The 27,494-nt window shown below is 38.3% G+C and overlaps 1 protein-coding gene across 10 annotated transcripts in view; it reads left to right on the top strand.

Annotated features, from left to right (window-relative positions):
* Positions 1-27,494, top strand: part of CLIP1 (CAP-Gly domain containing linker protein 1) — a 72,621-nt gene that overhangs the window by 35,124 nt on the left and 10,003 nt on the right. For 4 of the 10 annotated variants that reach the window (XM_076352640.1, XM_076352638.1, XM_076352639.1 and 1 more), the window contains exons 7-21: positions 285-388; positions 2,573-2,633; positions 3,796-3,828; positions 8,028-8,132; positions 9,668-10,612; positions 11,922-12,038; positions 13,044-13,101; positions 13,346-13,429; positions 14,477-14,633; positions 15,297-15,462; positions 15,557-15,772; positions 16,834-19,119; positions 20,344-20,481; positions 22,228-22,334; positions 24,985-25,105. In XM_076352640.1, coding sequence (XP_076208755.1) covers positions 285-388; positions 2,573-2,633; positions 3,796-3,828; positions 8,028-8,132; positions 9,668-10,612; positions 11,922-12,038; positions 13,044-13,101; positions 13,346-13,429; positions 14,477-14,633; positions 15,297-15,462; positions 15,557-15,772; positions 16,834-19,119; positions 20,344-20,481; positions 22,228-22,334; positions 24,985-25,105 — 4,698 coding nt within the window. The remainder of the gene's footprint in view (positions 1-284; positions 389-2,572; positions 2,634-3,795; positions 3,829-8,027; positions 8,133-9,667; positions 10,613-11,921; positions 12,039-13,043; positions 13,102-13,345; positions 13,430-14,476; positions 14,634-15,296; positions 15,463-15,556; positions 15,773-16,833; positions 19,120-20,343; positions 20,482-22,227; positions 22,335-24,984; positions 25,106-27,494) is intronic. The other 6 variants (XM_076352646.1, XM_076352642.1, XM_076352644.1 and 3 more) reach the window with 6 other exon arrangements.

Below are 27,494 nucleotides of genomic sequence, written 5' to 3'. Positions count from 1 at the left end.
GTAAGAGGTGGTGTTCTAAAACGAAAGTAGTCCATACCTGTGAGATCTTCGTTGCGGGAGCTTTGGCTTGATGAGATAGCAAATCTACTTCATTTAACTCATTTTCGTTGAAATTCTCCACACATCTCTACAATCTTTTATTATATACATATTTGAGTACGATAAGATTCCTGTCCCTTGGCCCATCGCTTTACCAAATTGTGATTACTGAGGTATAGAACTTGGAAAAAATTCATGTATTGCCCAACTTAGTAGATTTTGTTCTTATTCCTCCTGCTGATTAGCATGTCCTGGAGATGGAAGCAAAAATGGACCAGCTACGAGCTATGGTGGAGGCTGCTGATAGGGAGAAAGTGGAGCTTCTTAATCAGCTTGAGGAAGAGAAAAGGTAACCCAAAACTGTCTTCATTAGTATAACTCTGTTAAAAGCAAACTTTGCATTAAAAGCAAATGCTGTGGTGACTCTCAAATACGAAACAAATTTTGAATAATGCAGATATGGGCAATTATTGTATAAAATCATATTGCAGTTTCTTAAAATTAATACTAAAAAACCCTTCTCTTAAATTTGGGGAGGGAAAGCCAAAGAAAGTGGACTTGCTTAGAGGCTGTAATTATTGTTTATAGCTGAATTTCATGCAACTCATTCCTTTTAGTATAGCTTTCTGTTATGAAGGATTTTATTCCTACTCATATGAAATTAATGGATCATACCTGATCTTTTTGAAACACTCTTCTTCCACTTCCAAATGAAAATTTTGATAATCTCATTTCCTGACAGTGCTGGATTAGGAATTTACAGTTTAGTTCTCTTGTGAATAATTTATTACTGTTGGTCATGTGCTTCTAGGTAGGGTCTGTCTCTTACAGGAAAATCATTAAAGCCATTAATTTTAATGCCTTTTCTAATTCCCTTTCATAACCATTTGAGGAAGGGAACTGAGATTACCAAATAGGTAAGGTGAGGTTAGGAAAGGAAATAACCTGATAAATTGTTGGGTCAAGGTTAGGTGAGGAAATAATCTGATAAATTGTTTTGGTAGATTTGGAATGCTTTTGAAAAGCAAGGGTCTCTTTAGAAACCCACTGTGAGTCTGCCCTGTAGGCTTGTGTGCATCCCTGAAATCAGTCAGATGTCAACCTCTCTGAAAAGCCTGCCTAAAACTAGAAATCACAGATGAGAAAATGCAGTGGTAAACCCTGGGCAATTCCTTTACAATCTTCGTGCTGCCTTTTTATGGGACCCACTCTAACTGAATTTTCAAAACAAGCAGCAGAGTTAGGTCTGGAATTATTTGTATGTTCTCTATGAAATAATGCAGTGGGTTTTTAAATCTAAAAAAAAAAAAAGGCAGTTTTGCAGCACCTCCGGCAGCCTGGCTGTGGACCTACTTTCACTGAGTGCCAGGTCAGTGGGGGTCTGTTTCACCGCAATCCTCCATGGCCTTGAGCTCACCTTCAGCGTGTTGCTAGGCAGCGTGACAGTGCTGCTGTGCACCTGCTACCCATTCACTGAAGTGACGTCCTACAGCCGGGAAAACATTTCATGGCTTCGGCAGTGTAAGATTTCTCCTTCCTCCTAACCACTCTAGGCTTATTTACTTTGAAAGTTCTCTGTAATATGTATTCAAGTCAGTCTCAGCAGCGACTTGAAGTCAAATAATCTTTAATCCTCTGTTTCCCAAAGCACATTGATAAGACCCACTTCCAGTAATAAGTTCTTATTGTCCTTTTATTTTAGACATCCATCACTTGTAACTCTCTGATGCAATGATTTCTACATCTGTCAGGCAAGCTGCGGGCACCAGCAATGTGTGTAATTCAAAGGAAAGACGACGTGCTTGTCTATTCCTTTGCAGCATCTTACAGCGTTGAAAGGATGAAGGGGAAAAGGAGGAGATCTGGCCCCTTGTTCATTGGGGTATACCAGAGTCAGGGCAGGGAAGAAAAAACTTTTTACAAATTTTATTTTGTCAGATATAAGCTTCTCACCTCTGTCTTCTCATTCTAAGACTCCTGTTTGAGCAAGGCAAGTCAACGTTCTTGCTCGCGCTCCCACTCTGCATCTTGCAGTTCATCTTGACACCTAACATATGTTTGTCTGTGCTAGAGTTTTGATGCAAGTTGACCAGCGCACTTCTAGAAGGCCCGTGGGTATCCTGGATGTGTCCTAACTCTCTGACTGTGTCTTAGGTGAATGGTAGAATATACAGAACATGAGATCAGACTGTTCATTTAGGTCACCTCTTCTGAGGACATGCAGAAGGGTGAAAGAATGAGAGGATCAATGATGACTTCAAGGTTTTCTTTTTAACTTGTCAGAAAATGCAACAAAATACTTTCTTTATAGAGCTGCAGGAAGACTGATGCCTTACTTTGTCAGTGCTTGTATTTTAAAGACAGCAGCTTTCCTTCTCTCTGATGCTTCCTGTGAGAGATTTCTCCTTAATGTTTCTGGCAGTTTGCTGGTACAATCATAACGATGTCGCTGTAGTTCTGATTTCCACTGAAAAGTGAGCTTGAAAGCATTTTCTTTGAAAGTTATCTGAATTTTAATGAATTGTCCCCACAGGAAAGTTGAAGACCTTCAGTTCCGTGTGGAGGAAGAATCCATTACCAAAGGAGACCTAGAGGTAAAATATCTCCAGCTTTGGAAACAGGATATATAGTAGGACACAGAAATGCAATCAGTTCAGATTAAGTGTACTGTTCTCTGGAAGAGAAAGGCAGGAATGATTAACAGATGCAGTACTGGTCCAAGCATATGCAAAGCACATGAAAGTGATTCCCAGTTCTGCAGTCCTTGAGCAAGCTAACCGTCCTGAAACTACAGGGTTGCACCTGTAATTCAGTTACACACTTCAGCAAGGGTTGTACTGTGGAATGGCTTTAGTTGTTTAGAGTAGTTAAATAAATTCATAGAAAACTCTACCTTTTGATATTTTACATTATTGTATATTAGATCTTACTAATGTTTCTGAAATTGCTTAGGAGTAACCACCACCAAAAAATCATTTTGAAGTTATGAAATTACAAGTTAATATTTATGCTGTTGAAAATTAATATTGAAGACTAGTCCTGTTTGTCTTTGATCACTTTTTTGAATAATCCCTGTGCTTTCCTTAGGGAAGATTGATTAACAAAGAATGGTTTGTCCTGAGAGTTATTGCACACAAAATCTAAACAGCAATTAACATGTGCAATTTTTATCTTTCTACTGTTGGTATAACTGTAACATTGGGCTAAAACACAGTATGTTATTACACAATCAGAATAGAAAACATTTAATGAAGGATTACTCTCAGATATTTCAACACTGCCAATTTTTATCCCAAATTTCAAATTAAAAAGCAAGATACTTTTTAGTTGGTTTACTCTGTTCTTGTCTAATCATAAAAATATTAGAACTTCGTGCACAGCATGAAGTACAAACTTAATTAACTTGTGTTCCTGTGAACCATTTATGATTAAAGTGCTAGCCTTATGAAAATTATTCATTTCATATAACATTTCTTTTATTTTAGTCTTCCATTCATTTTAAGATACCTACCTAGACTCTTCACAGAATGCTCCTTTTATTGTTTAGTCCATGGAAAATTTTAATTTTTTATTTTTTGTTAAATCAGTCAATAGTCATGGCAAGCCATCTTAAAGACTCTGGTTTGTCAAGTTGCATAACTTAGAGTTTAAACGGAATTCAAGATAATGAAATGTATCTTGTTGTTTGTGTTGGAATGATAGTGCTAAGTCTGCAGGTGAAATATTTTTGTTTGTTTTTTTTAATTTTACTGATAGCGAAAGAGGCAGATTTCGGAAGATCCAGAAAATGTAAGAGGGCACTTGAATGTGCAGAGACATCCCATGTTAACAGATTGTGTGCAGAAAATGCTTATACTTATTCACTAACTGCATAATCTGTTATTGAAACATTGACTCTAGTATTTGTGTGCATGTTGCTTTCAGAGCAATTACAACATTTATTGAAAAGAATGTGTGTAATGACTAAACGTTGTAATCCCCATTAACTGAAGAGAGGGCGAATGTGTCATTAGAATTCTTTAGGGTCAAAAACTTTGCAACTAATTGAAGAGTATAGGAGCTTGTAGAAGATGACTGTCCAGGATCTTGAAATGCCTTTCATTTAAATGTAGGATTTTAGTTGTTTTCTTCACAAAATCCTGCATGCTTTCCTGTGAGCTCCTACTGCTGTTCAATAGATGCAGTATGCAATTAGCTGATTAATTTTTCTGCGGAAAAAAATGGGTATGTTCCCCACCTCCCCTTATTAGTTGGGGTTTTTTTGCATGAAAAGCTAAGGGGAGAGATGATTTAAAAACATCTGAAGAATTAGCGTGCAGAGCTGTCTGATTTTACTGTATCTTCATGTAGCTTCTCTTTGAATTATGTAGGAAAAATATATGTTACTGGGTAACAGAAATTGCCTTACAAGATGTTTAAGCAGCCCTCTTGCTTCCATAGCTCAGAAGAGTGGAATTTAAAAGCCCTCTCTTTGATTGGACTCAGGAAAATTTATCCCAGGCTGCCTCCTCCGCTGCATCCCCAGCCGAGATAGAAAGTTCTCAAGACTAAAACTGGTTTCCCGCTGCGTATTCTTAGGCGTTCCTTTTGCGAAGCTACTTCAGCGATCTGGGTCTCCTCTGTTCTTCCAATCAGGCTCACAGTGTGTTAGAAGTAAATCTGCATGTGCCCTTCCTTTCTCTTGTTTTGTGCACTCCTTGTTTAATCCTATCTTTACTCCTGATTTCCCTATTGTAATTTTTCCATAAAAATGGACATCTTCACTCTCTAAAGGAGAGAAGTGGGTGATCACTTAGTTTCTAGGCTAATGCTTCATAATCTCAGTCGTGTTCTGTGATTGTTACACCAGCACGAAGGGACTGAAGGTCGTCTTGCCCCTATCCTAGAACTGATTATCAGCATTTACGGCTTCAGCACAATTTCACCGTTTGACCTATAGTCAAATAAACTTAACAGTAAGGTTTATTTTGAAATGAAAGAGTAGCTAGAATACACAAGTGCTGAAAATAGCTGATGACTGGTCTCTGAAGTTTATTTGAGTGGAACTCTTAAAGGATCAAGGCACAGAGTAAGGCTCGTCCCGTTTCCCTATCAGTCTAACTGCGAAGCTTTGGAGAAGGTGAAGATGCTTCCTTTGCTGGTGGGTTGTTGGGGATTTTTTTTTTTTCCTTTTCTGTTTTTCTTTTCCATCCAAGTTAAGGTTTACAATAAAATTCTTTTCTTCTTTTTGTAGTACTCTTCTCTCCTGATCATCTAGAGAGAAATGTCTAAATGATTATGTTTCTCTTTGAGGAAACCCAGAGCACAGTAAACTGAGAAGAACAATTTGAGTGATTCAAAATTTTGCAGTGATTTTTACCTCAGGGAAACTGGAGTCTGTCCCTTGGAAATCAGACTTGTTTAAAGGATAATCCCTCATGCCCTAAATGGGGAAAAAGTTGTCCAGCAAAGATCTCTGGAGTATTTTTTTTTTTATCTTTTATTTCCATTTTGGTAGGATTTTGACTTATTTCCCTTTGTAATATATAAGAGATGGGATTAAAAAAACCCCTCAGTAATCAGTGATGGTATATCTGATCTTTGCAGTAGTAAAGCGATGTCTATAAAATTAATGATCAGAGTGTTTGGGGTTTTTTGTAGCATAGGAAAACTTAAGATAGCATATTTTGCAAAGTCATGCACGGAGATTTCTGCAATTATCAGGTTTGGGGTTTCTTGGTTTTCAATAGACCCCTTTGGTGAATTAGAGCAAGTAAGGTATGAATATTCAATTTTTAAAAATAGATTACTTTTCAGACTTCTAATTTTATTGTGGATCAGAACTAATACTAACCTGTCTCAGAGAGGGGACTGAATTACAGCCGCTTATAAAATATTGTCATTTCCCTTAGAATACTTAGTTCCATTTTCAAAGGCTGTGGGAGGCAAAACAGTAATCTGTGTTCTCATGGTTCTTTTTCCCCACTGAAGATCTTCCACTGATAGAGAAACAAATCTGCTATGGAATTTCAAAAAACAGACAAATCTAAGAAGCAACTTTTAGCGTTTGTGGATTTTAGTACTTTGGACCTAGTAACTACATAGTAAAACAGCCAACTGTTTTCAGCTGGAAAAATGTTTAAAAAATTAAACCGCCAGATGCCTGCATGCTTTTGGGAAAGAAGATAACTTGATGCTGTCAGAAGGAATACTGTGTTTGGAGGAGAACGGGCCTGAAGCAAAACAAGAGGCTCATCCCCATCCCACTTGCTCTGCAGAGACTACATAAGATCTTTAACTGCTACAGCTGGTTTGGAGGCAGTACTAATCAGCTTGTCACTCTATAAATAACACAGTTCTGCAGGGATTTTTAAATATCATATTACAAAGATCAGAGAAGCAGCAGTGTCCTGCCAGCTGTGCACACACCGCTGCGCTGTGGCTTTGGCAGCAGTGTGGCTTTGGAATTATTCAGATGCGTCTTCCTGCCTTTTCGGATTCTTTCAATCCAGTGTTCAGTGGGTAGCTGTTCAGGCTGCAGGACTCTTTTCTGTTAATAGTAGTTCGTAGGGTTTGGGGGTTACCGCCTTTGTTCCGCAGTAAATTAACTGCGGCAGTTAAGCTGTGTGGGGTAACTTTCATCAGACTGATGGATGCCACTTCTTCGGTTAATAAACACATCTTAGCCTACCCAGGCAGAAATTCATTCAGTCTTCTTCTGGACATCCACCTTACTCTTGATGTGGGCAAGCCCTGAAAAGCTGCTCTTTTTGGAAAAGACACTGTGAAGCAACAATAGACTTTCATAATCCTTTTAATTTGGATTGTTTAGTAAATTTAAACTAACAGTGACCTGTCAAGATTGACACAGTACTCAAATCTCGGCACTTCAGAAATAAGCATGGCACCTCGTTCTTACCTCTTTTTATTTCTTTTTTCTTTCCCCCTCCCCTTTTCCCCACTTCAGAGGTGCAGGTCAGATTTGAACTAGCTGCTGGACTTTACCTGCATCTCTCAAACTTCAAGCTCTCTTGCAGGCCTCTGGGAGTATCTGGGTATCAAGCCAGAATATCCAATATTCTGTGTTCTTGCTAAAAATTCTACCCCGTTGTAAGCAAAAGGCAAGGAGGTACCCACTCAGTTTCATCGGCTTCCTGCTTCTCTTTAGGAACCCATTAGAATTACAAAGATCTTTCTTTTTTTTTTTCCTTACTTCCACATCTTGTTCAATGCATTTAGACTTCAGTAACAACAGAGCAACCAGACTGATTCACTTTTTCACCTGGTTTTGGAGAATCTTACTTGCTGCTTGCTTCCTTCCTGAAAGAGGAGGAGGGGGAAGAACTAGGAGGGTTCTGCAGTTATAGACAACCATTCTCTTTCTATTTCTATTCAAATAATTCATACCATAGTGACAAGTGAACCTTAGTGTTCCCAGGTCTTAGCAAAAAGGATTTTTATGGCTGAGACTTGAGATACAGCCACTATTTAAAAAAAAAAAAAAAAAAAAAAGTTTTAATTTGTCTTACGAGCTTCAGTGATGAATTTTTGTCCGCTGGTTCATAACTAAATCATTTATAAAATAAGCCCGATACATTAAAGAAAAAAGTTAGTGGGATGACAAGGAAAGGGATTTATCATCCTGTTAGAACAGGTACAGATATACATACACATATATTTTTTTTTTTTACATAACTATTCTAATTTGTGCTGAAAACTTCATGTACTGATAAATAACTTCTACTTGGCTGCATGAAACTTTTTTGTTCATATTTCTTCGTTTGTGATTTTTTTTATTTATTTTTTATTTTTTTACACTCAGTCCATTTACACTTTCAGTCCATCTTTCTCATCCATAGCATTTCCCTGTTCATTTTATCCACTGCATCTTCTCTGCTCATCATTGGTAGAAGATTCTGGCAGCACGGCCTGCATGTGGCTCCCTCCTCTTGTGCTGGCATGTGATGGTGGCACCGTTGTGTTCTCTTCCTTTCCCTTTTTACTAACAGACGCAGACCAAACTGGAGCATGCCCGCATTAAGGAGCTTGAACAGAGCCTGCTCTTTGAAAAGACCAAAGCTGACAAACTCCAGAGGGAGTTAGAAGACACTAGGGTAATGGTTTTCACTATTTAAATAACAAGACTGATTTGTGTTGTGGAAGATTTCTGATGACACAGTCTTCTGGGTATAACACGTGCCGAAACATATCCTTGGTCCTACCATGATCAGTACCTGCTAGAGATGTAGCTGGAACACTTTAAAAATTAGCATTAATTTTGAGCTTCAGTGTTGCGTATGTGTATGCCTGTATATGTATACTCATTTCTTCAGAAGAATTCAGGTAAGATGTCTTAAAACTGCAAAATTAATACTTGAATCCAAGTCAAAAGTAGCAAATGGGACTGTGAATTGACATAAAGGAATATTCAGTGGTTCATTTTTAGAAGTAGCAAAGTTCATTAAATCCAAAAGAAGTAAGATCGACTGTGCCGATGCTTTTAACACAAACTTAGTATTTGGGGCTTGGTTGCTGAGGTCTTAGATAGTTGTTGTACTACTTGTTTTGCTAAATCATGGTTTGCAGTGGCTTTTTGGTTCTTTTTTTTCCACCCATGACATGGATATCTTTTCATGGATATCCTAGTAGCATTAGTAATACTGTTGCCTGTCAAAATATTATTGGACATACTTTGTCCCAAGTCAGAAGTTCAGCAGATGTCAATTCTTAAGGGGCGGGGGGGGGGAGAGAGAGAAAGAGATTCATGCTCACACGTGGCTTTTCTTGAAGTTGAGGTAGGGATGAATATTATAAAACCAAAAATGTACTCTATAATAAGTACTTTTAAAAAGCAATTGCAGGTAAGTAGTATCTTTTTCATGATGTTGGTATAATAGGGAGGTTGAAACAGTAACTTCCTAATTAGAAATAGTTGTGGTAGCTTTGCATGCTTTTCCATACCACAAACTGCTTCAACAGTCAGTGAAAAGCTCAGATAACGTGAGGACGCTTTTTCAGAGAGAACAATGGAGTGGATATAGAAGGAGTTTCAAAGGATTTGTAGGCTAAAAATGTGTTTGTATTTTTCTCTGACAGTCTTATAGCTGGCATGAGATGAATTTGGAAGCAATTATTTCAATAAAGACAGACCTCAGGGTTCTCCTTTCTTTTTCAGTCTGCTTTAAAGTGGTTCTGAGAAATATTTTGTTAAACATTGATAATATGCATAAGCATAGTTTGTAAGTTGTTTAGCAAGTCGTTATTTCCAGATAACTTCAGAAAAATGAATTTAAATAAATTCCACCTTTAGAAAGAATATAATATGCGTGTAATACAAAGACGTGGACATTTTTCCTTTTTTTTTTAAAGCAATAATTTATACATAAATGAAACAACAGTTGGTCTTGTTTCACAGCCTTCCATGTAAAAGCAGCATTTACTTTTACTTAAGGTTTCTTTAGAATTTCCGTAGAAATAGGAGTTGACAAAGAAACTCAAAGATATTCTAATCCAAAATGCGAGGAAGAATACACTAATGATGTTAGTTTGCAACACTCGGTGGTTTCTTTTCAATGAGGCCTAAGTGTCTTTGTATTAAACATATCTTTTATAATTCTTTCTTCTTTTCTTGAAATGCTATTAATCATAGGTGGCCACGGTGTCAGAAAAATCTCGCATCATGGAACTAGAAAGAGATCTAGCATTGCGGGTGAAGGAAGTAGCTGAGCTTCGAGGGAGATTAGAGTCTAGTAAACACATTGATGATGTGGACACTTCTCTTTCATTGTTACAAGAAATAAGTTCTTTGCAAGAAAGAATGGCAGCAGTTAGCAAAGAACATCAGAATGAGATGAATTCACTGAAAGAGAAGTTTGGAATTAGCGAAGAAGCGTTGCAGAAAGAGATCAAATCACTTTCAGCTTCAAATGAGAGAATGGCAAAAGAAAATGAATCCTTGAAAACTAAGCTTGATCATGCCAACAAGGAGAATTCAGATGTCATAGAGCTGTGGAAATCGAAGCTGGAATCTGCAATTGCCTCCCATCAACAAGCAATGGAAGAGCTGAAAGTTTCTTTCAGCAAAGGTGTAGGGGCTCAGACAGCAGAATTTGCAGAGTTGAAGACTCAGATTGAGAAGATTAAATTAGACTACGAAAATGAAATGTCAAATTTAAAACTGAAGCAGGAAAATGAAAAATCTCATCATTTAAAAGAGATTGAATCACTGAAAGCAAAACTGTTGGCAGTCACAGAGGAGAAAGAGCAAAACCTGGAAAGCCTGAAGACCAAACTGGAAAGTGTGGAAGATCAGCATCTAGTAGAAATGGAAGACACTTTAAACAAATTACAGGAAGCTGAAATAAAGGTAAAGGAGCTAGAGGTACTGCAAGCCAAGTACAATGAACAAACCAAAGTTATTGATAGTCTTACACCACAGATCAAAGCTGCTGAAGAAAAGCTTTTGGACCTTGCTGCACTTCAGAAAGCCAATTCTGAAGGTAAATTGGAAATCCAGAAACTTAGCAAGCAGCTTGAGGCAGCTGAGAAACAAATTCAGAATTTAGAGACTGAAAAGGTTGATGGAAGTAGCAAGGTTTGTATCAACATCCATCCTTTTATTTTTACTTTGTTTTTATTTTACATTTGTACAGTTCTAATCTGCTATCGCAAATACATCACAGAAAAAACTAGTTTTATTGAATGCGTATCTTAGTACCATCTGAGGAGGTTTAGAGAAAGCGTTCACTGGGTCACGTCTCTCAACAGGTTTCTAGTGCTTGGTCTGCACCACTAAGAAAAAGAAAAAAGTTCTTTCTGCGCTTTCTTGCTGCAGGCTTCGGCATGCCTCTGCTGAAAGCTTCATGTTATGGAAAAGTTAGTTTGTTGTCTTATTTGGGAGAAGAATCCACACATCTTAAGTTTTTAACCTTTGTGACTTGGGGCTCAATGGGGAAATGTTTCCTCTGTACCTTCACTACCTTGCCTCTCATCAAACAAGATGATGGAAGAGGCTATTAAAAACAAAAGAAAGCAAAAAAGATCCTGTGGAACTTTTCTTTAAGACAAGGGTATGCAGTGATGTTGTTGGGCACCGTTTCACAGCATTTTTGAAGCACAGACTGCAACATGATACATCTTGCCGAGATTTTTCTTGGTTTTGGATGCAATGTCTCTTTAAAGTTGATAGCATGGCATTCAGTACTTGAAAGTTGTTCCGCCACTGCAGCTAGGAATAAAAATGCTAAGATATAATTTCATTTTAGGGGTTCCTCCACATCCCTAATCTGTGCATGACCTGACAAGATAGAGCTCTAATTTTAAGAGTAGTGGGAAAGTAACGGGAAGTAGCTTTCCTAAACCCTTCACAGATGGTTCCAAGATGCTAGATTTCTGTGGACCTTTGACTTTATTTTTGAGTTCACGCTGGGTTTCTGCACTACCCCTGGGTGTGGTACAGAGCCTTTTGAAAAATTACATCCCCGTATGTGTATTGGTCTGAATAGCCAGTTGAAACATAAATGCTAAATTTATCAGATAAAAAAGTTAAAACAATAAAGAACCAAAACTACTAATTCAACTGATGCTTTAACTTTGTTTGGAAATTTTGAATGTACTCAAAAATGTCTGCCATTAAATAATGTTTTACCATTAATTCCAAGAGAACTAAATTTTAACAATTTCAAATGTATTCCAAGATGCAGTTAGTACTGTGATGTAGTCATCAGTGGAAATCAGCTTTGCTCAGTTAACACATCACATTGTTTTTGTTCAGTTTCTTTTATTTTTTCATCTTACAGTGATATTAATAGTATAGTTATTTCTTTCAGATTCAACTTTTAATTTTCCTATTTTTTCATTCATGTTTGTAATTTTATTTTACTCCATTTCATCATCTTCGTTAGGCTAGTAATCTGGCCAAAGAACTGCAGGGCAAAGAGCAAAAGCTTCTTGACCTTGAGAAAAACTTGAGTGCAGTAAATCAAGTTAAAGATTGTTTGGAAAAGGAACTTCAAGTTTTGGTGAGTAATACCCAAAAATTTTGACTTTATCCTTTGGATTTTGGTTTTCATGGTGAGAGTGTAATTGAAATCTGAGGATCAACTCTGACTGAGCAAAGTTTTTTAAAGCTATTTTACTCATGAAAAGAAGGCAAGGGTTCATGACTAACAGGATCCATGTCAGAATGAAAAGAGCATTTCACCCGAGTTCTGTGTTATCAGGTGTTTTGTCTAAATAGAGCTCATCTGTTTATGGATTTCAGATAAAATATTAAACCAAATCAAAAGCAGCATGTAGTTTAAATTTAGACTACTCATTAAGGAACGCATGGCCCTTTGTTATAACTGTCGTACAAATTAATGCTTGCTATACGCGTCTTACAAATGGTTTTTGAAGACATTTTTCATCCGATTTCTCATTTTGCAAATTTAATTAAACTTGCAAGTATTCTGTAGTTGGGTGGGATTTTCCTGAGAAACTACACCGGAGTTAGTAACAAAAAGACATGCTTTCAACTATCCCTCTCATAAAATCTGTCCATGGCCATAGTAAATAGTTGAAGTTGGTGGAAGAGTCTTGCTTCTTACCTTCCTCAATATCCTCCCTTTTCTTCACAGTCTAGCATCTCTTCATGCTGGTAAAGCTGGAAAACACTGGTATGAGATTGATCACAGGGTTGCAGATGTCCACTGTGCAGCCTGTGAGCAGCATGGATAGCTCCTTGCATTGAGAAGCCCAGAAATCACGTCTTCTACACAGGACTCTGTGGCTGCAGTTCTGTTGCTATGCTAGCTGATGGAGAAGTTATTTTGAAAGTTTAGGGACTTGCTTGCAACCAAGGCAAGGGAAAATCTTGCTTTATGTTGCTGACTATATCTATGCTAAACTGTAATTCGAAAACTTCAGATTTATAATAGAGGTGAAGACTGTTCTGTTTTGTACTTGAAAAATACCTACTATAAATTCAGTGGTTGAATTATACTGCTGTTACCAAACCTTACCTTAGGTTTTTATCCATTTTTCAGAAAGAAAAGTTTACTAGTGCAGCTGATGAAGCAGAAAACGTTCAACAAACTATGCAAGGTATGTCTGCTGCTAAACTAAACAAAATAAAGAAATAAAAAGCTGCAGAAAATAAATGCTGCAAAATAAAGGGTGTTTCTCCATGTGCTTTCAAACTTACACTTGGCGGTACAGCAGTTTCAGCAGCTATGGAAAGGACAGGATTATGCGCAGCCTCTCTTAAGAGTAATATACCTTGCGAGTAGGTGGAATTGTCTGCATCTAAGTAGTTACTAACTTTGTTTTCAAAATTTTACTTGCATAGAAACAATAAAAAAACTAAACCAAAAAGAAGAGCAGTTTGCACTCATGTCTTCAGAACTGGAACAGCTGAAGTCTAGTTTGACTGGTAAGGAAGTAATAAAATGGAATGTTTTGAAAAACGCATCAGCTTTGTGCTTTCGTATGCCTCCTGCTCAGCTCGCCACATCACAGTATGTAATGCTTTCACAAATGCATTTGCCTTCAAAAGAAAGCCTTTTTTCTAAGCAGAAAACAGCTTTTGTGGCACTGTGTATAGTGACGCAGCAAGGGGATGGTGATGTTAAGGGAATAGTGCAGTAAGGCAGAAGATTTCCTGGCTGAGTGTATTCCAAATCAATAGTTAAATTCTTGCTTGATGTTGCCACAAAATCATGCCGTAATGGTTAGATACCAGTCAAAAGCTTGGGGACCGTGCTGAAGAATTACACGCGTAAGATAGTTAATTCACAGAAGCCTTGTCCATAAGTAGTGTTTTCTTTTTAGGGACATAAAATAGACTGTACATTCGTCTGGTTGTCTGCTTCTTCTTATCTCATAGGAGGGAGTCTTGCTGTATCTTTCTAGTTGTACATCTCAATTTAAAACCAGCGTAGAAAGAAATCAAGAGTGATTATGTACCCTGTAAGCAAGCCTTTCAAGGCATTGTTGGGACTGTAGAAGTCATCCCAAGGGCTGCTCTTGCCCTTGGTGGCAGTGCCTGCCCTGGAATGAGTAATTTTTTTTTACTGTAGCTTTGTGTTGCTTGCATTGTTTGTTTTCTGCTGCTCTACTAAATAGCTGGTGAGTTGTTTTGCCTGTAAGATGTGCATACCTCTCTTATTATATTGCTTGACTACCATCTGATATGGGTGGAACTCGTAGCCACTTCTCATGGCCTGAAGTTAAGTGAATCAATTCTGAAATAAAGATTTCTTGGCTAGTTGCTTTTTTACTATGTCTGAAGAGTTCTCAGCCTTCTGCTACAATTAACAGTTCAAAGGTCAAACAATCGTAATTTTTCATTTTAGAGGGGTAATTTGCAAGCTCTGTAGCATCAATATTGCTGTGTTTATAGTTTTTTACTACCTTCTAGCTAGGCTGTGCGTACCCTTTCTCTTAAATTTACTAGACTGCTAACCTTTGTCTTGCTCAGTGATGGAGAAGAAATTGAAGGAGCGAGAAGAGAGAGAACAGCAACTGATTGAAGCTAAAGCCAAACTTGAAAATGATATTGCAGAGATCATGAAGTCTTCAGGAGACAGCTCTGCCCAACTTACAAAAATGAATGATGAGCTCCGGTTAAAAGAAAGGTATTCCATCACTGTCAGAACATTTTCACATTAATTCTTTACTCCTGCACTCCCTGCTTCTCATTTTATCTTTTTGTAAATTATCTGAACAAGATGCTCCTGAATGTCATTGATACGACAAGTGAACTTAATTCTATCAAACTAAATTCATCCAAACAGTCTCCTCAGAGTGATTTGAAGAGCATGTAACATTTATAATTCTAAAATTCTTAGGTAACATGCTTCTTACTGTCCAGAGTAAACGAACATTTTAATAATCTAGACTGTTTTGTGATTGTGCTTCTTAATTGATTACCTGATAAGCTTGGTTTATTTGGATATATAATAAAAGACTTTGGGTCACATTTTTGACCCACGTTTCTAGCAAGAGAAAATGTGTTTTGTTTCAAATAAAAATTGTATGTAGAATAGTTGTTCTTTACCTTACAAAACCCCAGGCTGGGGGCAAGGTGACTGGCAGCTGTGTTGCTCTGCACACGGGCAAGTGCTTGGTCTCACTCGTATATATTTAATTTAGCAGAACATTCTCTATATGTTAAAGAATTAAATCTCTTTCTAAATGCTTGGACAGAAAATAGAACTTAAGCATAATTTAGAGTCTTTTGTCTCTGTGCTTGTCGTGCTGTCAGCAAAAAGTAATGTTCTTTTATTTGGTCTTTCTAGGCAGTTGGAGCAAATACAACTTGAGCTTACTAAAGCAAATGAAAAGGCTGTTCAGCTTCAGAAAAATGTGGAGCAGACAACATGGAAAGCTGAGCAGAGTCAGCAAGAAACACTCAAGATTCATCAAGCAGAACTGAAAAACATGCAGGATCAACTAACAGACATGGTAAGAAGAAATTTAAGAAGCACTAGCTAACTACGTGCAGAATATAGTACCGCTGCTTCTTTAACTGTGTTCCAATTGTTTTATCTTCTGTCAGAAAAAGCAAATCGAGACTAGCCAAACTCAGTATAAGGATCTTCAGGCAAAGTATGAAAAAGAAACTTCTGAGATGATCACGAAACATGATGCAGATATCAAAGGGTTGAAGCAGAACTTGCTGGATGCAGAAGAGGCACTGAAAATTGCACAAAAGAAAAACGATGAGTTGGAAACACAGGCCGAGGAGCTGAAAAAGGAAGCAGAACAGGCCAAAGTACGTATACTTTGTTACTCTGCGCGTAATTTAAAGTTTAAATCTTTCTGTTTCAGTGAATCACTGTTTTTTGCCGGGCTTCATCATTTCATAGTAGGATTTTTGCAGTGTTTCTTTTTTGAACTTTTCCAGGGTAGATTAATATTGGTTAGGGAAGAGAAGCATACACAATTAACTGGTTGTCTTCTCTAGATTACACAAGAATCCATGAAATATCGTTCTTTGATGTTAACATTTTATGTTCATAGATATCTGGCTCAGCACAATCAGTTGGATCCAGATGTTATTCTCTGTTTTTTAAATGCATGAATTTTATTTAAAATGTTGTGAACTATTTCATTTAAAAGTGTTACAGACCTGAAATTTTGTTCTGTACTATGATCCCATATTATGTGCAACTACTTACTATGTAGCTTGACTTTAGTAATTTCTGGGTTTTTTTCTCATGTTTCTTTGACATTGCTGCTTGCTTTCATCCCTCATTAGTTATTTGCTATAATCTTTGTTTCATGCTTTAGCAAAATATTTAGTGTATAAATTGGCACACAAGTTAACTTTAAATACACCACTGATGTGGTGTTTTGCATTAAATGGGTTATGACAGTATGTTTTGGACAGAATCATGAGGACAAGTAGCTATAGAAGGTGAATTTGAGAATTGGAAGTCAGTATCTAATATAACTCCCTGCATTTGAATTCCCTTAGATTCTCATGAAATAATTCTGTGGCTCTTTTCTGAGTAATTTACATTCAGAAAATTTGTTGAGAGTAGTTTTAAAAACAAGATGAAGTCTTGTATGGAGGAACCTTCAAACCATGATTTTTTTTTTTTTTTTAAATTTATTTAACCACGGAAAAGTTTTCCTGTGGATGGTGGGTGCTTTGTAATGAAATATCAGTGGTGGCTGTCAACAGTTGAATTCACGCAGGGACTGTGTGTCAGTGTATACACTTTTTAAAAACTTAAATTACAATAGCTCTGTTTGCCCTTAAACCACATTCCTCATTTGTCTGCTTGACTTCATTTTTGTTTTCCCTTCTCCCTGACTTTATTTCTTTAGCCCTTAAGCTCTGTGTTAGCATCAGCCAGAAAAGAGATTGAACTAATGTCAGACAAGATGAGGGGTTTGATATCAGAAAAAGAGGCTCTGGCACAGGAGGGGAATACTTTAAAATTAGAGAGAGGTTCCTTGTTATCAAAACTTCTAGAATTGGAATCAAAGATTTCAGTAATGGAACAAGACCAAGAACGACTTTGGACAATAAATGAAGAACTTAATTCAGAAAATAAAAAAATCCTAAAGCAGAAGGAAGAAGCTGAGGCCAAAAGCCAGCAGGAAAGCACAGAAAAGGTAGCACTAATTTCTGAGAAAAGCAAATTACTCTCTGAAATAGAGGCAGCACAGGCAGACCTTCTGAAGATAACTCAAGAAAATGATGCTCTGTGGTCTTCAGAGTCAGCCTTGCTCCAACAGCTGAAAGAACTTCAGGCCAACAAAGATGCCATGGACGTGGTATGTCAGAAGCATATCAAAGAACGGGAAGAACTGAAGCATTATCAGAAGAAACTTTTGGAAGAGAAAGATGCCGTTGTTAAAGACAAAGATGATGTTATTCAGAAGCTGGAAAGTTCTTGTGAGGCCCTGGCCAGAGATCAAAAAGAGCTACTGCAAGAAGTGTCAACTCTGACTGCAGAGAGAGATTCAGCCCTAGGTAAATACTCAGATCTTAAAAATACACATACAGCCTTGGAAAATAAAATGGACAGTCTATTGCAGACAAGTCAGAGTCTGCAGTCCGAGAAGGAGATGCTTCTTAAAAGCATAGAAGAGCTGCGTGTGAGTTTAGACAATACGGTTAGTGAAAACCAAGCATTAAAAGTGAGAACGGAAGAGATGCAAACGGAACTCGAGACTGAATGTAAAGAACTTAAAAAAGCGATGAAAGACAATATGGAGTTGAAGGATTCCCTTGCTAGTCTCTCTCATCTTCTTGAGGAAATTAAAGCCTTAAGAGAGAGAACCAATTCTGAGTGTAACCAGTTAGTTCAAGAGAAAGAGGCTCTTTCTTCATCAGAACGAAGGCTTTTGGCTGAAAGGGAGGAACTTTTAAATGAAAATAAGGCAATTGCTGAAAAGCTTGCTAAAGCCACAGCAGATGCTGTACTTGCTGAGAAAGTCTTTACTGAGAAAATAAATGAACTGAACTTAGAAAAGGAGTCTGGTTTTCGTAAGTTGTTACAATTTGAAAAGCACCATGAAGCTCTTCTTCAAGCGAAGAATGAATTGGAGAACAAATACTCAGAGCTTCTTGATGAAAACAAGTCTTCTGCAAATGCAGTTTCTGATATGAAGAGAGAACATGAACTGGATGTCTCAGCCAAGAGAGCTCTGGCCCAAGAGAATGCCATGCTCCAAGATTCCATTGAAGCCCTCAAGGAAGAACTAAGTAAGAAGACTCTAGAAAATCAAGAGCTAATAGCCTGTAAATGTGACCTTTCAGATCTTCTGCAAGAGGCCCAGGATGCCAAAAGAACATTAGAAAATGAACTGGCTGCCGTATCACATGCCAAGCAGGTCCTGTCATCTTCATTCAAGACCTGTTCCACTGATAGGGAAATGCTGACCAGAGAGAGGACTGAATTGCAAGATGAGTGTCAGAAATTAAATGGAGAGGTTGAGATTATGAAAGAAAACTTAACCATAGAAAAGGAAGCTAGAAAACTGGACAAGGAATCATTTTTGTTGGAACGTATGGAACTTCAAAGCAACATCAGCTTCTTGGAGAAGGAGATAGAAGAGCTGAGAGAGAAAAATAAAGAATTGCTGACTGAGAAAGAACTTCTAGTTCAGAGGAAAGAAAAATCTGAAACTAAACTGGTGGAAATAATTAAAGAAAAAGAAAGCCTCTGTGCAGAGACAGAGCAGCTCGCTTCCAGTATCGAACGACTGAAGAGTGACTTTGTTTCCTTGTCTAAATCAAAAGCAGAGCTCCAGGACTTGCATAGCTGTGTCTCCAAGAGGCTAGATGATCTTCGACACAGGCATGAGGTGATGGAGAAGGAGAAAATACAGTTACTTCAGGAAAATGCCAGCCTGCTTGCTGAACAGAAGAGTCTGGTCATCATTAAGGAAGAAACACTAAAAGAGAAGGAGAAATTCTCCAAGGATTATTATAAACTGCACAAGGAAGTATCACTTTTAAAACAAACTAATAGTGACCTCTCAGGCAAATTGCTGGTCTCTCAGGGCAAAAATCAGATGCTGCAGGAGGAGATGAACAATCTGGCTTTGAAACTAAAAGAAATTGAGACTCTCCAGGCCCAAACAGTAACGCAAAAAATTGAGGTATTGAAACACATAGTTAAACAATCAAGTATGGTTATACTAATACTGAGCACTAACCCAATGGTTTCCTCTCTGCACTTCATTGCACAATCAGCACTTCATCTCACTATAAACAGGCTGGAGTTATGGTCTCTCTCACTACATTACTTTGGTTTTTTTCAAGTTGTAACTGTGAGTCTGAAAGACACTAACTCTATTTTTTTAAATTTATTTATTTATAAATATAAAAGCCTATGTTGTTGCTGAATGTTGCAAGAAAACAACGTAAACTGTGAATAAAAGGAAGTTTTGTTTCCTCAATCTGGTAGGAGAAATTGAGCAGCTCCTTCTGTTGAAGTACTCTGCAGCTTGAAAGCTAGAGTAGTAATAAATACAGTTTTAGATCAGGTCTTTGTGCAGTTTTATGTTAAATTACAAATTTGGGTTACTCAAAAAATACAAAACAATGTACTGCTCCTGTAAATGTAATTGGATAAAAAGTAGTGTAGGAGAACCATTTAAATTTACATTATAGGACTTTCAGTCTGTTAAAGACATTGGCAATTCTGGTGTTCTTTTTATTCACAGAAGTCTTTTGTATTCACCACCAACAAATTCCAAATACTATTTTGAATTTCAGTTTGTGGGGCTTGAAGCCCATAAAATAACTTTGAATACAAATTGGAATCAAGATATACTGTAGGAATGTATTATGCCTACCTAGATATTTTAATATACTTGTGAAGTATTTCCTTTTATGAAGGCATAATGAACAACACTGAAATAATGCAATAACTGGCTTTATCTCCTATTTGATTTTTAATTCTTTTTTTCAAAATTTTAACAGCTTTTTATAATTCTACATTTTCTGAAAATAGAGCAGTCTGTTGGAAGTGAATATCTATTGAACTACTACTGTCTAAAGTGGCTATAAGTCGTAAGAGCAATCACAATGGTGGTAATTAGAAATCCAGGAATTAAAAAAAGAAGAAATGGGCTTCCTCGGTGGTAACACAAGCATGGGGTTATGATCTGTTTCTGCATGGAATTGAATCTTCTCATGTCCATTTATCTTTATACTTTATGCAGCTTCAAAATGCAAATAAATTCCCAGCTGAAGTCCTTGTTTGATTGGAAAGCAGCTGGCAAACAGTGGAGCTGTGCATAAAGTATTGTGGTTCATCTTTTGCTTTCAGAGCCCCCTTTGGTAACGCTGCTTTTTCCCCCACCCCCCTTTATATGTAGGCTGCCAAAATGGCAGAAGATGTTTTCCAGACTGTGGAGAAGGTGACCAAAGAGAAGGATGCCATTCACAAAGAAAAGATTGAAACTTTGGCCTCTTTGGAGAACTCTAGACAGACCAATGAGAAGCTACAGAATGAAGTAATCGCATTTAAATGCTTTTATATGAAATGTTCTGCCTAGTTGGTAAGGAACAACTGTTGAATTACAGAGAATTAGCTTAGGCAAGAGTGGATTCTGTCATCTTCCCACCACAATACTCAGTCTTGATAAAACTTACTAGATAGTGCATATTGATGGCAAATCTAGGCGCTTTATATAGCCATATAACCTATGTTCTTCTGTAATTTGGATGTGGTTTCAAATACTTTACAGCATATAAGGTCATGTCCCTTAAATCTTGGTGCAGCAACAAAAAAAATTATGTAATGGGAGTTCTGGATGCTACAGCAGCTTTTGCAGATCACAGAATCAAGAGACATGGGTTTAACTTCAAGGCTTAATCAGTCTTGCTGTATAGCTTTGGATAAGTTGCTTAGATGTGACCGCTCTGTGCTTCAGTTCCCTGGTTGTAAGTACGGGGTGCAACTTCACACTCCAATGAAGTGCTACAGAACTCTGAGTAACAGTGCTCCTAATGCACAAAAGTTACCGCTCCAGTTCTCACCTATAGTGCACTCCTTGCTCTGTACATCCTCTTTGTGATCTTGGCATGTGTAACGTTATCATTCCTTCTTTTTTTCCACTTTTCTGTTAATCAGAATTGTGATCTGACGAGGTACAAATTCTGCTGAGCTATGCACTATACAAATAGATGAGCACAGTGGTCCCAAAGAACTTCACAGTCCAACGTGTACAGCAGTTCCTCTAGGGACTTGTTCTTCGGTCTACGTCCTCCCACCACTTTGTGATACTTCAGGGTTCAAAGGAGGGAAAAATGTCCTCACAATTATCTTTTTCACACTCTTTTGCCCCAGCGTATCTAGTCTAACATTGAACTGGCATCTTTTCTGCAGATCTTGAGATCTGCAGGCCTCTTTTTGATGGCTCTTTCATCTTTTGCAGCTCACGTAATAATGGGTAGTGAACAGCTGGGCTAACCTAAATGCCACAGTTTGTGCTGAAACAGTACTGACTTCCAACGAGATCTGATGACTCGAGAATGAAAAGCGGTGACATTAACAGTGGCAGGGGTTCACTTTCTGGATTTAAAAAAAAAAAAAAAAAATCCACAGGGTCCTGTAATGCCATGAGAATGGCTGAAGATTATCTGTTATGTAATATAATGTGTTGCTGAACGTGAACAAATAAGGTTCGCAAGCTTGTGCTGTTTACGCGGTAGATGCAAGCTCAGTAAATAGATACACAACAATTTGTCCCATGCAGCAAGACCTCCGAAAGGAATTCATTTCTTATGGGTGCAAGCACGACATACAGCCTACTGTTTCTCAGAAATTAAGGTATGGTAAAGCAGAACTTTTTATCAGTTGTCTTAGAGGAATAAAGATCAAGGGAACAGCTAATTTTAGCAACAAGCTTGAATTTAAAAAAAAAAACAACAGTGCTTTGAGTTGTATAGCATTTAAAATGGAGGTGCTTTGGAGCTTTACCTTTTATATCAGGGTATATGCATCAGATTACTGTAAGCTGCTCTTCAGTGGACTTCGAATTCTTTGTGCTGCTTGACTCGAATGCAGAAAGTCTCATAACATTTTTTGTTAGACAAATGCTTCTCAGTACAAACAGGCTGAATTAATTTAAAGACTAAAGATGAAAAAGTGGAACAGCTCAGCTCAGGCCCCCATTTTGCTAAGTATCTTTTCTGAGTGCTACACCTAAGAACTGTATAGTTTCATTAGTGTAACGAGGGTTTTTTTCCTCTTTAAGTTGGACATGCTTAAACAAAACAACCTGAAAAATGAAGAGGAACTTAATAAATCAAAAGAGCTTCTAAATCTGGAGAACAAGAAAGTGGAAGAACTTAAAAAAGAATTGTAAGTATTTCAATGTTACATCTGTTAAACCATTCCTTTGTAGTTACATTTACCTTTCCTTTTTTTTTTTAAATTGTCTTTCAGTATCTCTCTCGTATCCTCACTTATAAGGCAGATATTAGGTCAAAATTAAATATTAGTTTGACATGTATAAAACTTGAAATCAGAATGCTGCTCCTGAATTGCTGAAGGGTATTGAAGCAAATCCTTCACTCTGAGGATTATTTCCGTTTGAAATAATTTGTTTGTCGGAGGAAGTATAGAGTTCTGCCACCTGAGGGCACTAGTTTGGAGTCTGGACTGGTAGCTAAGAGCAGCTTTGGCTAATTATTATTCCTGTTAGTTCCATAAGTCATTTTGTGATAGTTCTTAACCACTGCTCTGAGGTGAAGACCGGACACAAAGGAAATCAGCACACAGAATTAATACTAAGTTTCTGACTGACAGGTTTTACTGCTTGCTTTTAAAAACCTGCATGCTTGTATAGGCAGCAGCCTCCTTTGAGGAAGGCAGGATTTCATTCCGTGAGCAATTCCTACCTGCCTCAGTGCTGGTGGGAAATGCCAAAGCAAACTAATTATTTCCAGACTAGTTGCTCTAATGCTAGAACAGCAAGGGGCTAGCAGACTCTGGTATCATGGAAAGACAAAATATATTAGACTGTAATTTGTCAAGCAGAAGTTATTTATAGAAGATACGTCCTTGAAAATCTTCAGCACTGAAAGTGTTCTCATGATCCTCATCACTTTGTGGTTTGGTTTTTGTTTTTTTTTTTTCTTTTTCCTTAAGGTTAATCTTAGTCATAGACTATTGCTGAATGTGGTCTCTAATCATCAGTGGTATGAGACATTGTGGATAAGTGGAAGCTTGTCTAGTTGTTTTTAATTGATCTTTGTTGTCGTAATTATTTTGTGTGTTGCTTGTTTTAATTAGAGTAAGGAATTTGCTTGACAATAGGCATTTCTTGATCAGCAGGAGTGTGGGTGGAGAGAACGCCTTTGAGAGGTCAGTTGATGAAGGTAGTTCCCTTGTCTTTGCAAAGGAGAGTAGAGGGAAGATTTTGCCCACAGGAGCTGTGACTGTAGGTAGGGACATGCTGCTGCCTCTAGAACAGCGCCTTTGGAGGTGGGAGGGTGCTACAGTGACATTGGTGGCCTTTGTAAAAGAGCGTTCCATGCAAAACTAGGATGAAGAAAAGCAGAAATACCGGCTGGATGTTGTGTATTCGTTTAGTACTGCCTACTGTCAAGTGCCCTTGCAGCTATCAGTTTGAAGCTCCTTGGCACTAAGCACAGGGGAGCATTTCACACAAATTGACCCCAGTATTTTGTGTGCTTTTTTTATAATGCCCTGAATCTACGCTTTAATGCCAAAAGCAAAAAGAGGAGAACTGGTTAGTACTGCAGTTCAGCAAACAGTCTTGGTTAAAAATAGGTATGTTCCTGCATCAGCAAGTAGGTTCACACCAAGATAATTTGAATCGATGTTCAGTGATGTGAGCTAGCCTGTTTAATCCAGTCTAGGTGGGTCGGATTAGAAATCGGTCAAGGTGAGACCAGATAGAAGAAATGGTTGGAAAATCTTAGCCATATTACATGCTGAACTCGAAAAGTAAATCAGACTTCCTTTAGTTTAAATGTGCCCAATAATAGACCATAGACTCCTTGTATTTTGAAGTGCTTGAATAAGTTTCTGACTTAGGGGTTCTTCTGCCTCCCAGAGTCATAAAAGTATTTTTAATATTCCAGTCAGGGTTTAACTCTGTGCAGCGTTGGCACATGGGAGTACTGAAGATTCCTTTTCATGAAAACAAAACACAGTCATAAAAATTACTGTTTAATGAAATGAAGCACATCTTTTTTATTTTTTGAAAGAGATTGTCAAATCTTATAAAAACTTGTGTTAGTCACTTGTGTTACAGGCAGGCGTGCAAAATATTTTTTTCAAAACTTTGTTGAAAATAAACTTACTTTAAGGAAACCACACATCTTAGTGGCAACATAGGTTAATGAAACCTGCAAATCCTTTTTTTTTCTTCAGCTTTTGTTTTGTCTTGGTTTCAGGTTTGTATCTGTTAAAATAATGGAATAGATTAGATACTTTCCTGTTTTGCCTCCTGTGATCTTGCACATTCTTGTATGTTTGGATGTCAGACCTTGTAGGGAGTATTTAAATAAGCGGAACTGTAAGCTTTTTTTTTCTTTTGCTTTTTTTTCTTTTTCTTTTTGCCTTCCTCCCCCCCCTCTTTTTTTTTTTAAACAATTCTCATGTTTTCCCTCTGGCTACAGAGTTCACTTCAGAGAAAGTCTAGGCTATTAGCCTCGCCAACACTCTTGTCAAACCCTACCCTGTATTTCTAAATCCAAGCATTTGCTAACCATTGAAAGCATGCGGAACTAGCAGTCTGAACTTACCTTCCACTTCTTTGAGTATCTGATACATTTAAAGGAAAAGGAGTTTTGTGCTGCTACTGCTTTTCAGGGTTAAACCTGTCCCCGTGCATCTGAAGTATAGATTGTCACCTTTATTATAGATCCCATTAGACACGTGACCTAGATGTATTTTTCCAAGCTGTGAAGCTGAATCTCTCCCACAGTTTTTTCTTGCCTCTCTCGTTCCTATGGTAACGATGTACTCTCTGTCCTCGCAGCGAAGCGCTGAAGCTGGCAGCAGCTCAGAAGTCCCAGCAGCTTGCAGCTTTGCAAGAGGAGAACGTGAAACTTGCCGAGGAGCTGGGCAGGAGCAGGGACGAAGTCACAAGTCATCAGAAGGTAGAGTGGCTGGGACGTTTCCCGATCTATGGTGCAAGTGCTGTGCATGCTGTTTCCGCTGATGCCTGGGTGACGTTGCACTGCATGTTTGTGCTTGAAAGATGAGTTGTTCTGAGAATGTTTTAACATAAATTTGGAAGCCACCTGCATTGGGAGGTTAGAACTGCAGGCTAACAGAAGGTTACGTAACCCATGAAGGATACTTAGGAGGCTTGGGAATAAGCATAAATTAAATATGCTTTAGCCAAATGTATTAACAGACACTTGCTATTTCTGTCAGGAGTAATTTTGTTATCCAACTGTGGAAATCTCCATCTACCCAGTACTAAGGAAATCTAGCAATTTAATTCTCCTCCTTATTCCTGCTCTCCCTTCCCACTAAAAAAGAGTATTTAGGATGTATTTCAGAATACTGTTTGAAACTACTTGGTTGGACTCTGTCTCTAAAAAGCACTATGCACATGTATGCTTGCTTAAACTTCATACTGTGCAGGTACATGAACAGTGCTGCAGCCAGGAGGACTGGAATCGATGTAAGATGTTTTTCTGGCGGTAGTTTACAGGGGAGAAAAGGGCTCTCTTAAATTTTATTTTTTATTTTTTACTATTACATTTGAACAGGCTGTTGGAATCTTAAAGTATGGGCTTAGTTACACAGCTTATAACACTGGTACTTGCCAAAAGATAAATTAGATTTACAGCCATTAAATATGGTGGTTTTAGTTCTTGTGGAACAGTTCCAGTGACAGCCACACCGTGAAGACATCTTTGGAAGATCTGGTCCAAAAGCAAGAACGTAGAAGGCATGGGTTTATATATTGCCTTTCTGAGATAGCACATGTGCAGAAGAGGGGTATGCTTGTTCCCAGTGACAGTGGAACAGATCTCTTCCATCCTGCAACAAAGCCTAATATTTTTAAAACCAAGAGGCTGACTTTTCTTCAAGGGTCCTGTTTGGAAATACTGAGGATCAGTGACTACAGATCTGGCCAGTTTCTAAATCCTTTTGGCTGCTGACAGGAGTAACGCACGAGCTCCTTCATCCTAGAGAGCCTGTGGAGATGATTAACAAGAGTCCCAGACGTGTGGGCTCAACCACTGACTCATGCTGCATCTGAGTAGTGGTGTGGTAAGAGAATGCTGTCATCCTAAACAGCCAGTGGGAGCTCTGCTCCCCACTCCCACATGTTTTCTTAAATTATTTCAGAATCTTTGAGGCAACCTGTTATTTTCAGAAAGAGTTGTAAATTGAAAAGTATTCGGCAACATTGGTCAAACCTTTCTGCCTATTGTATGTAGCCAGAGTTGATATACAGAAAGTCCCCGAGGGAAGGGAACCTTCAGCCCACAAGGCACGGGCTGGCGGTGGTCACTGCAATCTCAGTCTGTGGCCTCCGTTGTTTCCAGGTGACCTTGTGAAGGAGTCCTGCTGTCTGCATCCTGCCTGCTGTGGATCTGTCAGCAGGGATCCTTCTCTCATTGCCAGGATAGACAGCTGTAATCTGTGAAGCACAGGGATTAGTCGATCATCTTGCACACTGGAATATTCTCAGTTCACTTGCACCATAGCCTTTTCCGCCCGTGAGTAGATGGCTCCAAGATCACAAATCTGGAAGATCTGCTAGAGCTTGGAGAAACAGTCTGTTTGCCTTCTTCAGCCATTTGTGTTGCATTATGTCCTCTTCTGCGAGGAAGATGTAATCTGAGTCTTGGAAATGTGGGAATGCCGCCTGTTGCATTTCCTACATGTAATATTTGGACTGTGGTGGCTTTAGGTCTAGTGAACTGCACAACCTCCTAAAAGACTGGAAGAGGCCTTTGGTATTCCAGGGAGCTGTGTTGTGGCAAAAGGAGCGAAGGCAAAATGGTGTCATTTAAAATGCAGGTTTCCTTCCAAGTGTCACATAACTAACGAGTGCAGCTCTTCTCAGTTCAGTATTGTTCAGGTCTCGTTGGCAAGACGTGCGGTCTGTCTGCCCAGAACTGTCGTATTTCCTGGTTACTTGGGAGTGGAGGCAGATGTTCTCCTAAAAAGCATTCCCTGTCTCATCTGGAGCATGTGAAGTCTAACCAGCCTTTTCATTCTGATAGAAACCTGCTGTTATCCTGAGGAACAGGACTTTTTCCGTGTTTTCTGCAGAACCTGAACTTCCAGTCCCCTCGTTCTACCTTGGACTCTGCCGAGTTCTCTTAATGAAACGGCAACAAAACCAGCTGGCCTTGAGGATTCTCGGACAGCCCTATCTTGGGCTAGCACAGTCTCACTGATCCCCACCATCACTTTCCTTTGCTGTCACTCGGGTGAATGTACACTGCGTTTAGGCACCAAATTGCAGCATGTTGTGGGCTTCCTTGGTTCAGGCTGTCTGTGGGGAGTGAAAAAAATGTT

The sequence above is a fragment of the Aptenodytes patagonicus genome, chromosome 15 (assembly GCF_965638725.1).
Source record: "Aptenodytes patagonicus chromosome 15, bAptPat1.pri.cur, whole genome shotgun sequence".
Classification (NCBI taxonomy): Eukaryota; Metazoa; Chordata; class Aves; order Sphenisciformes; family Spheniscidae; genus Aptenodytes; species Aptenodytes patagonicus.
This window is presented reverse-complemented; position numbering and strand designations above follow the sequence as displayed.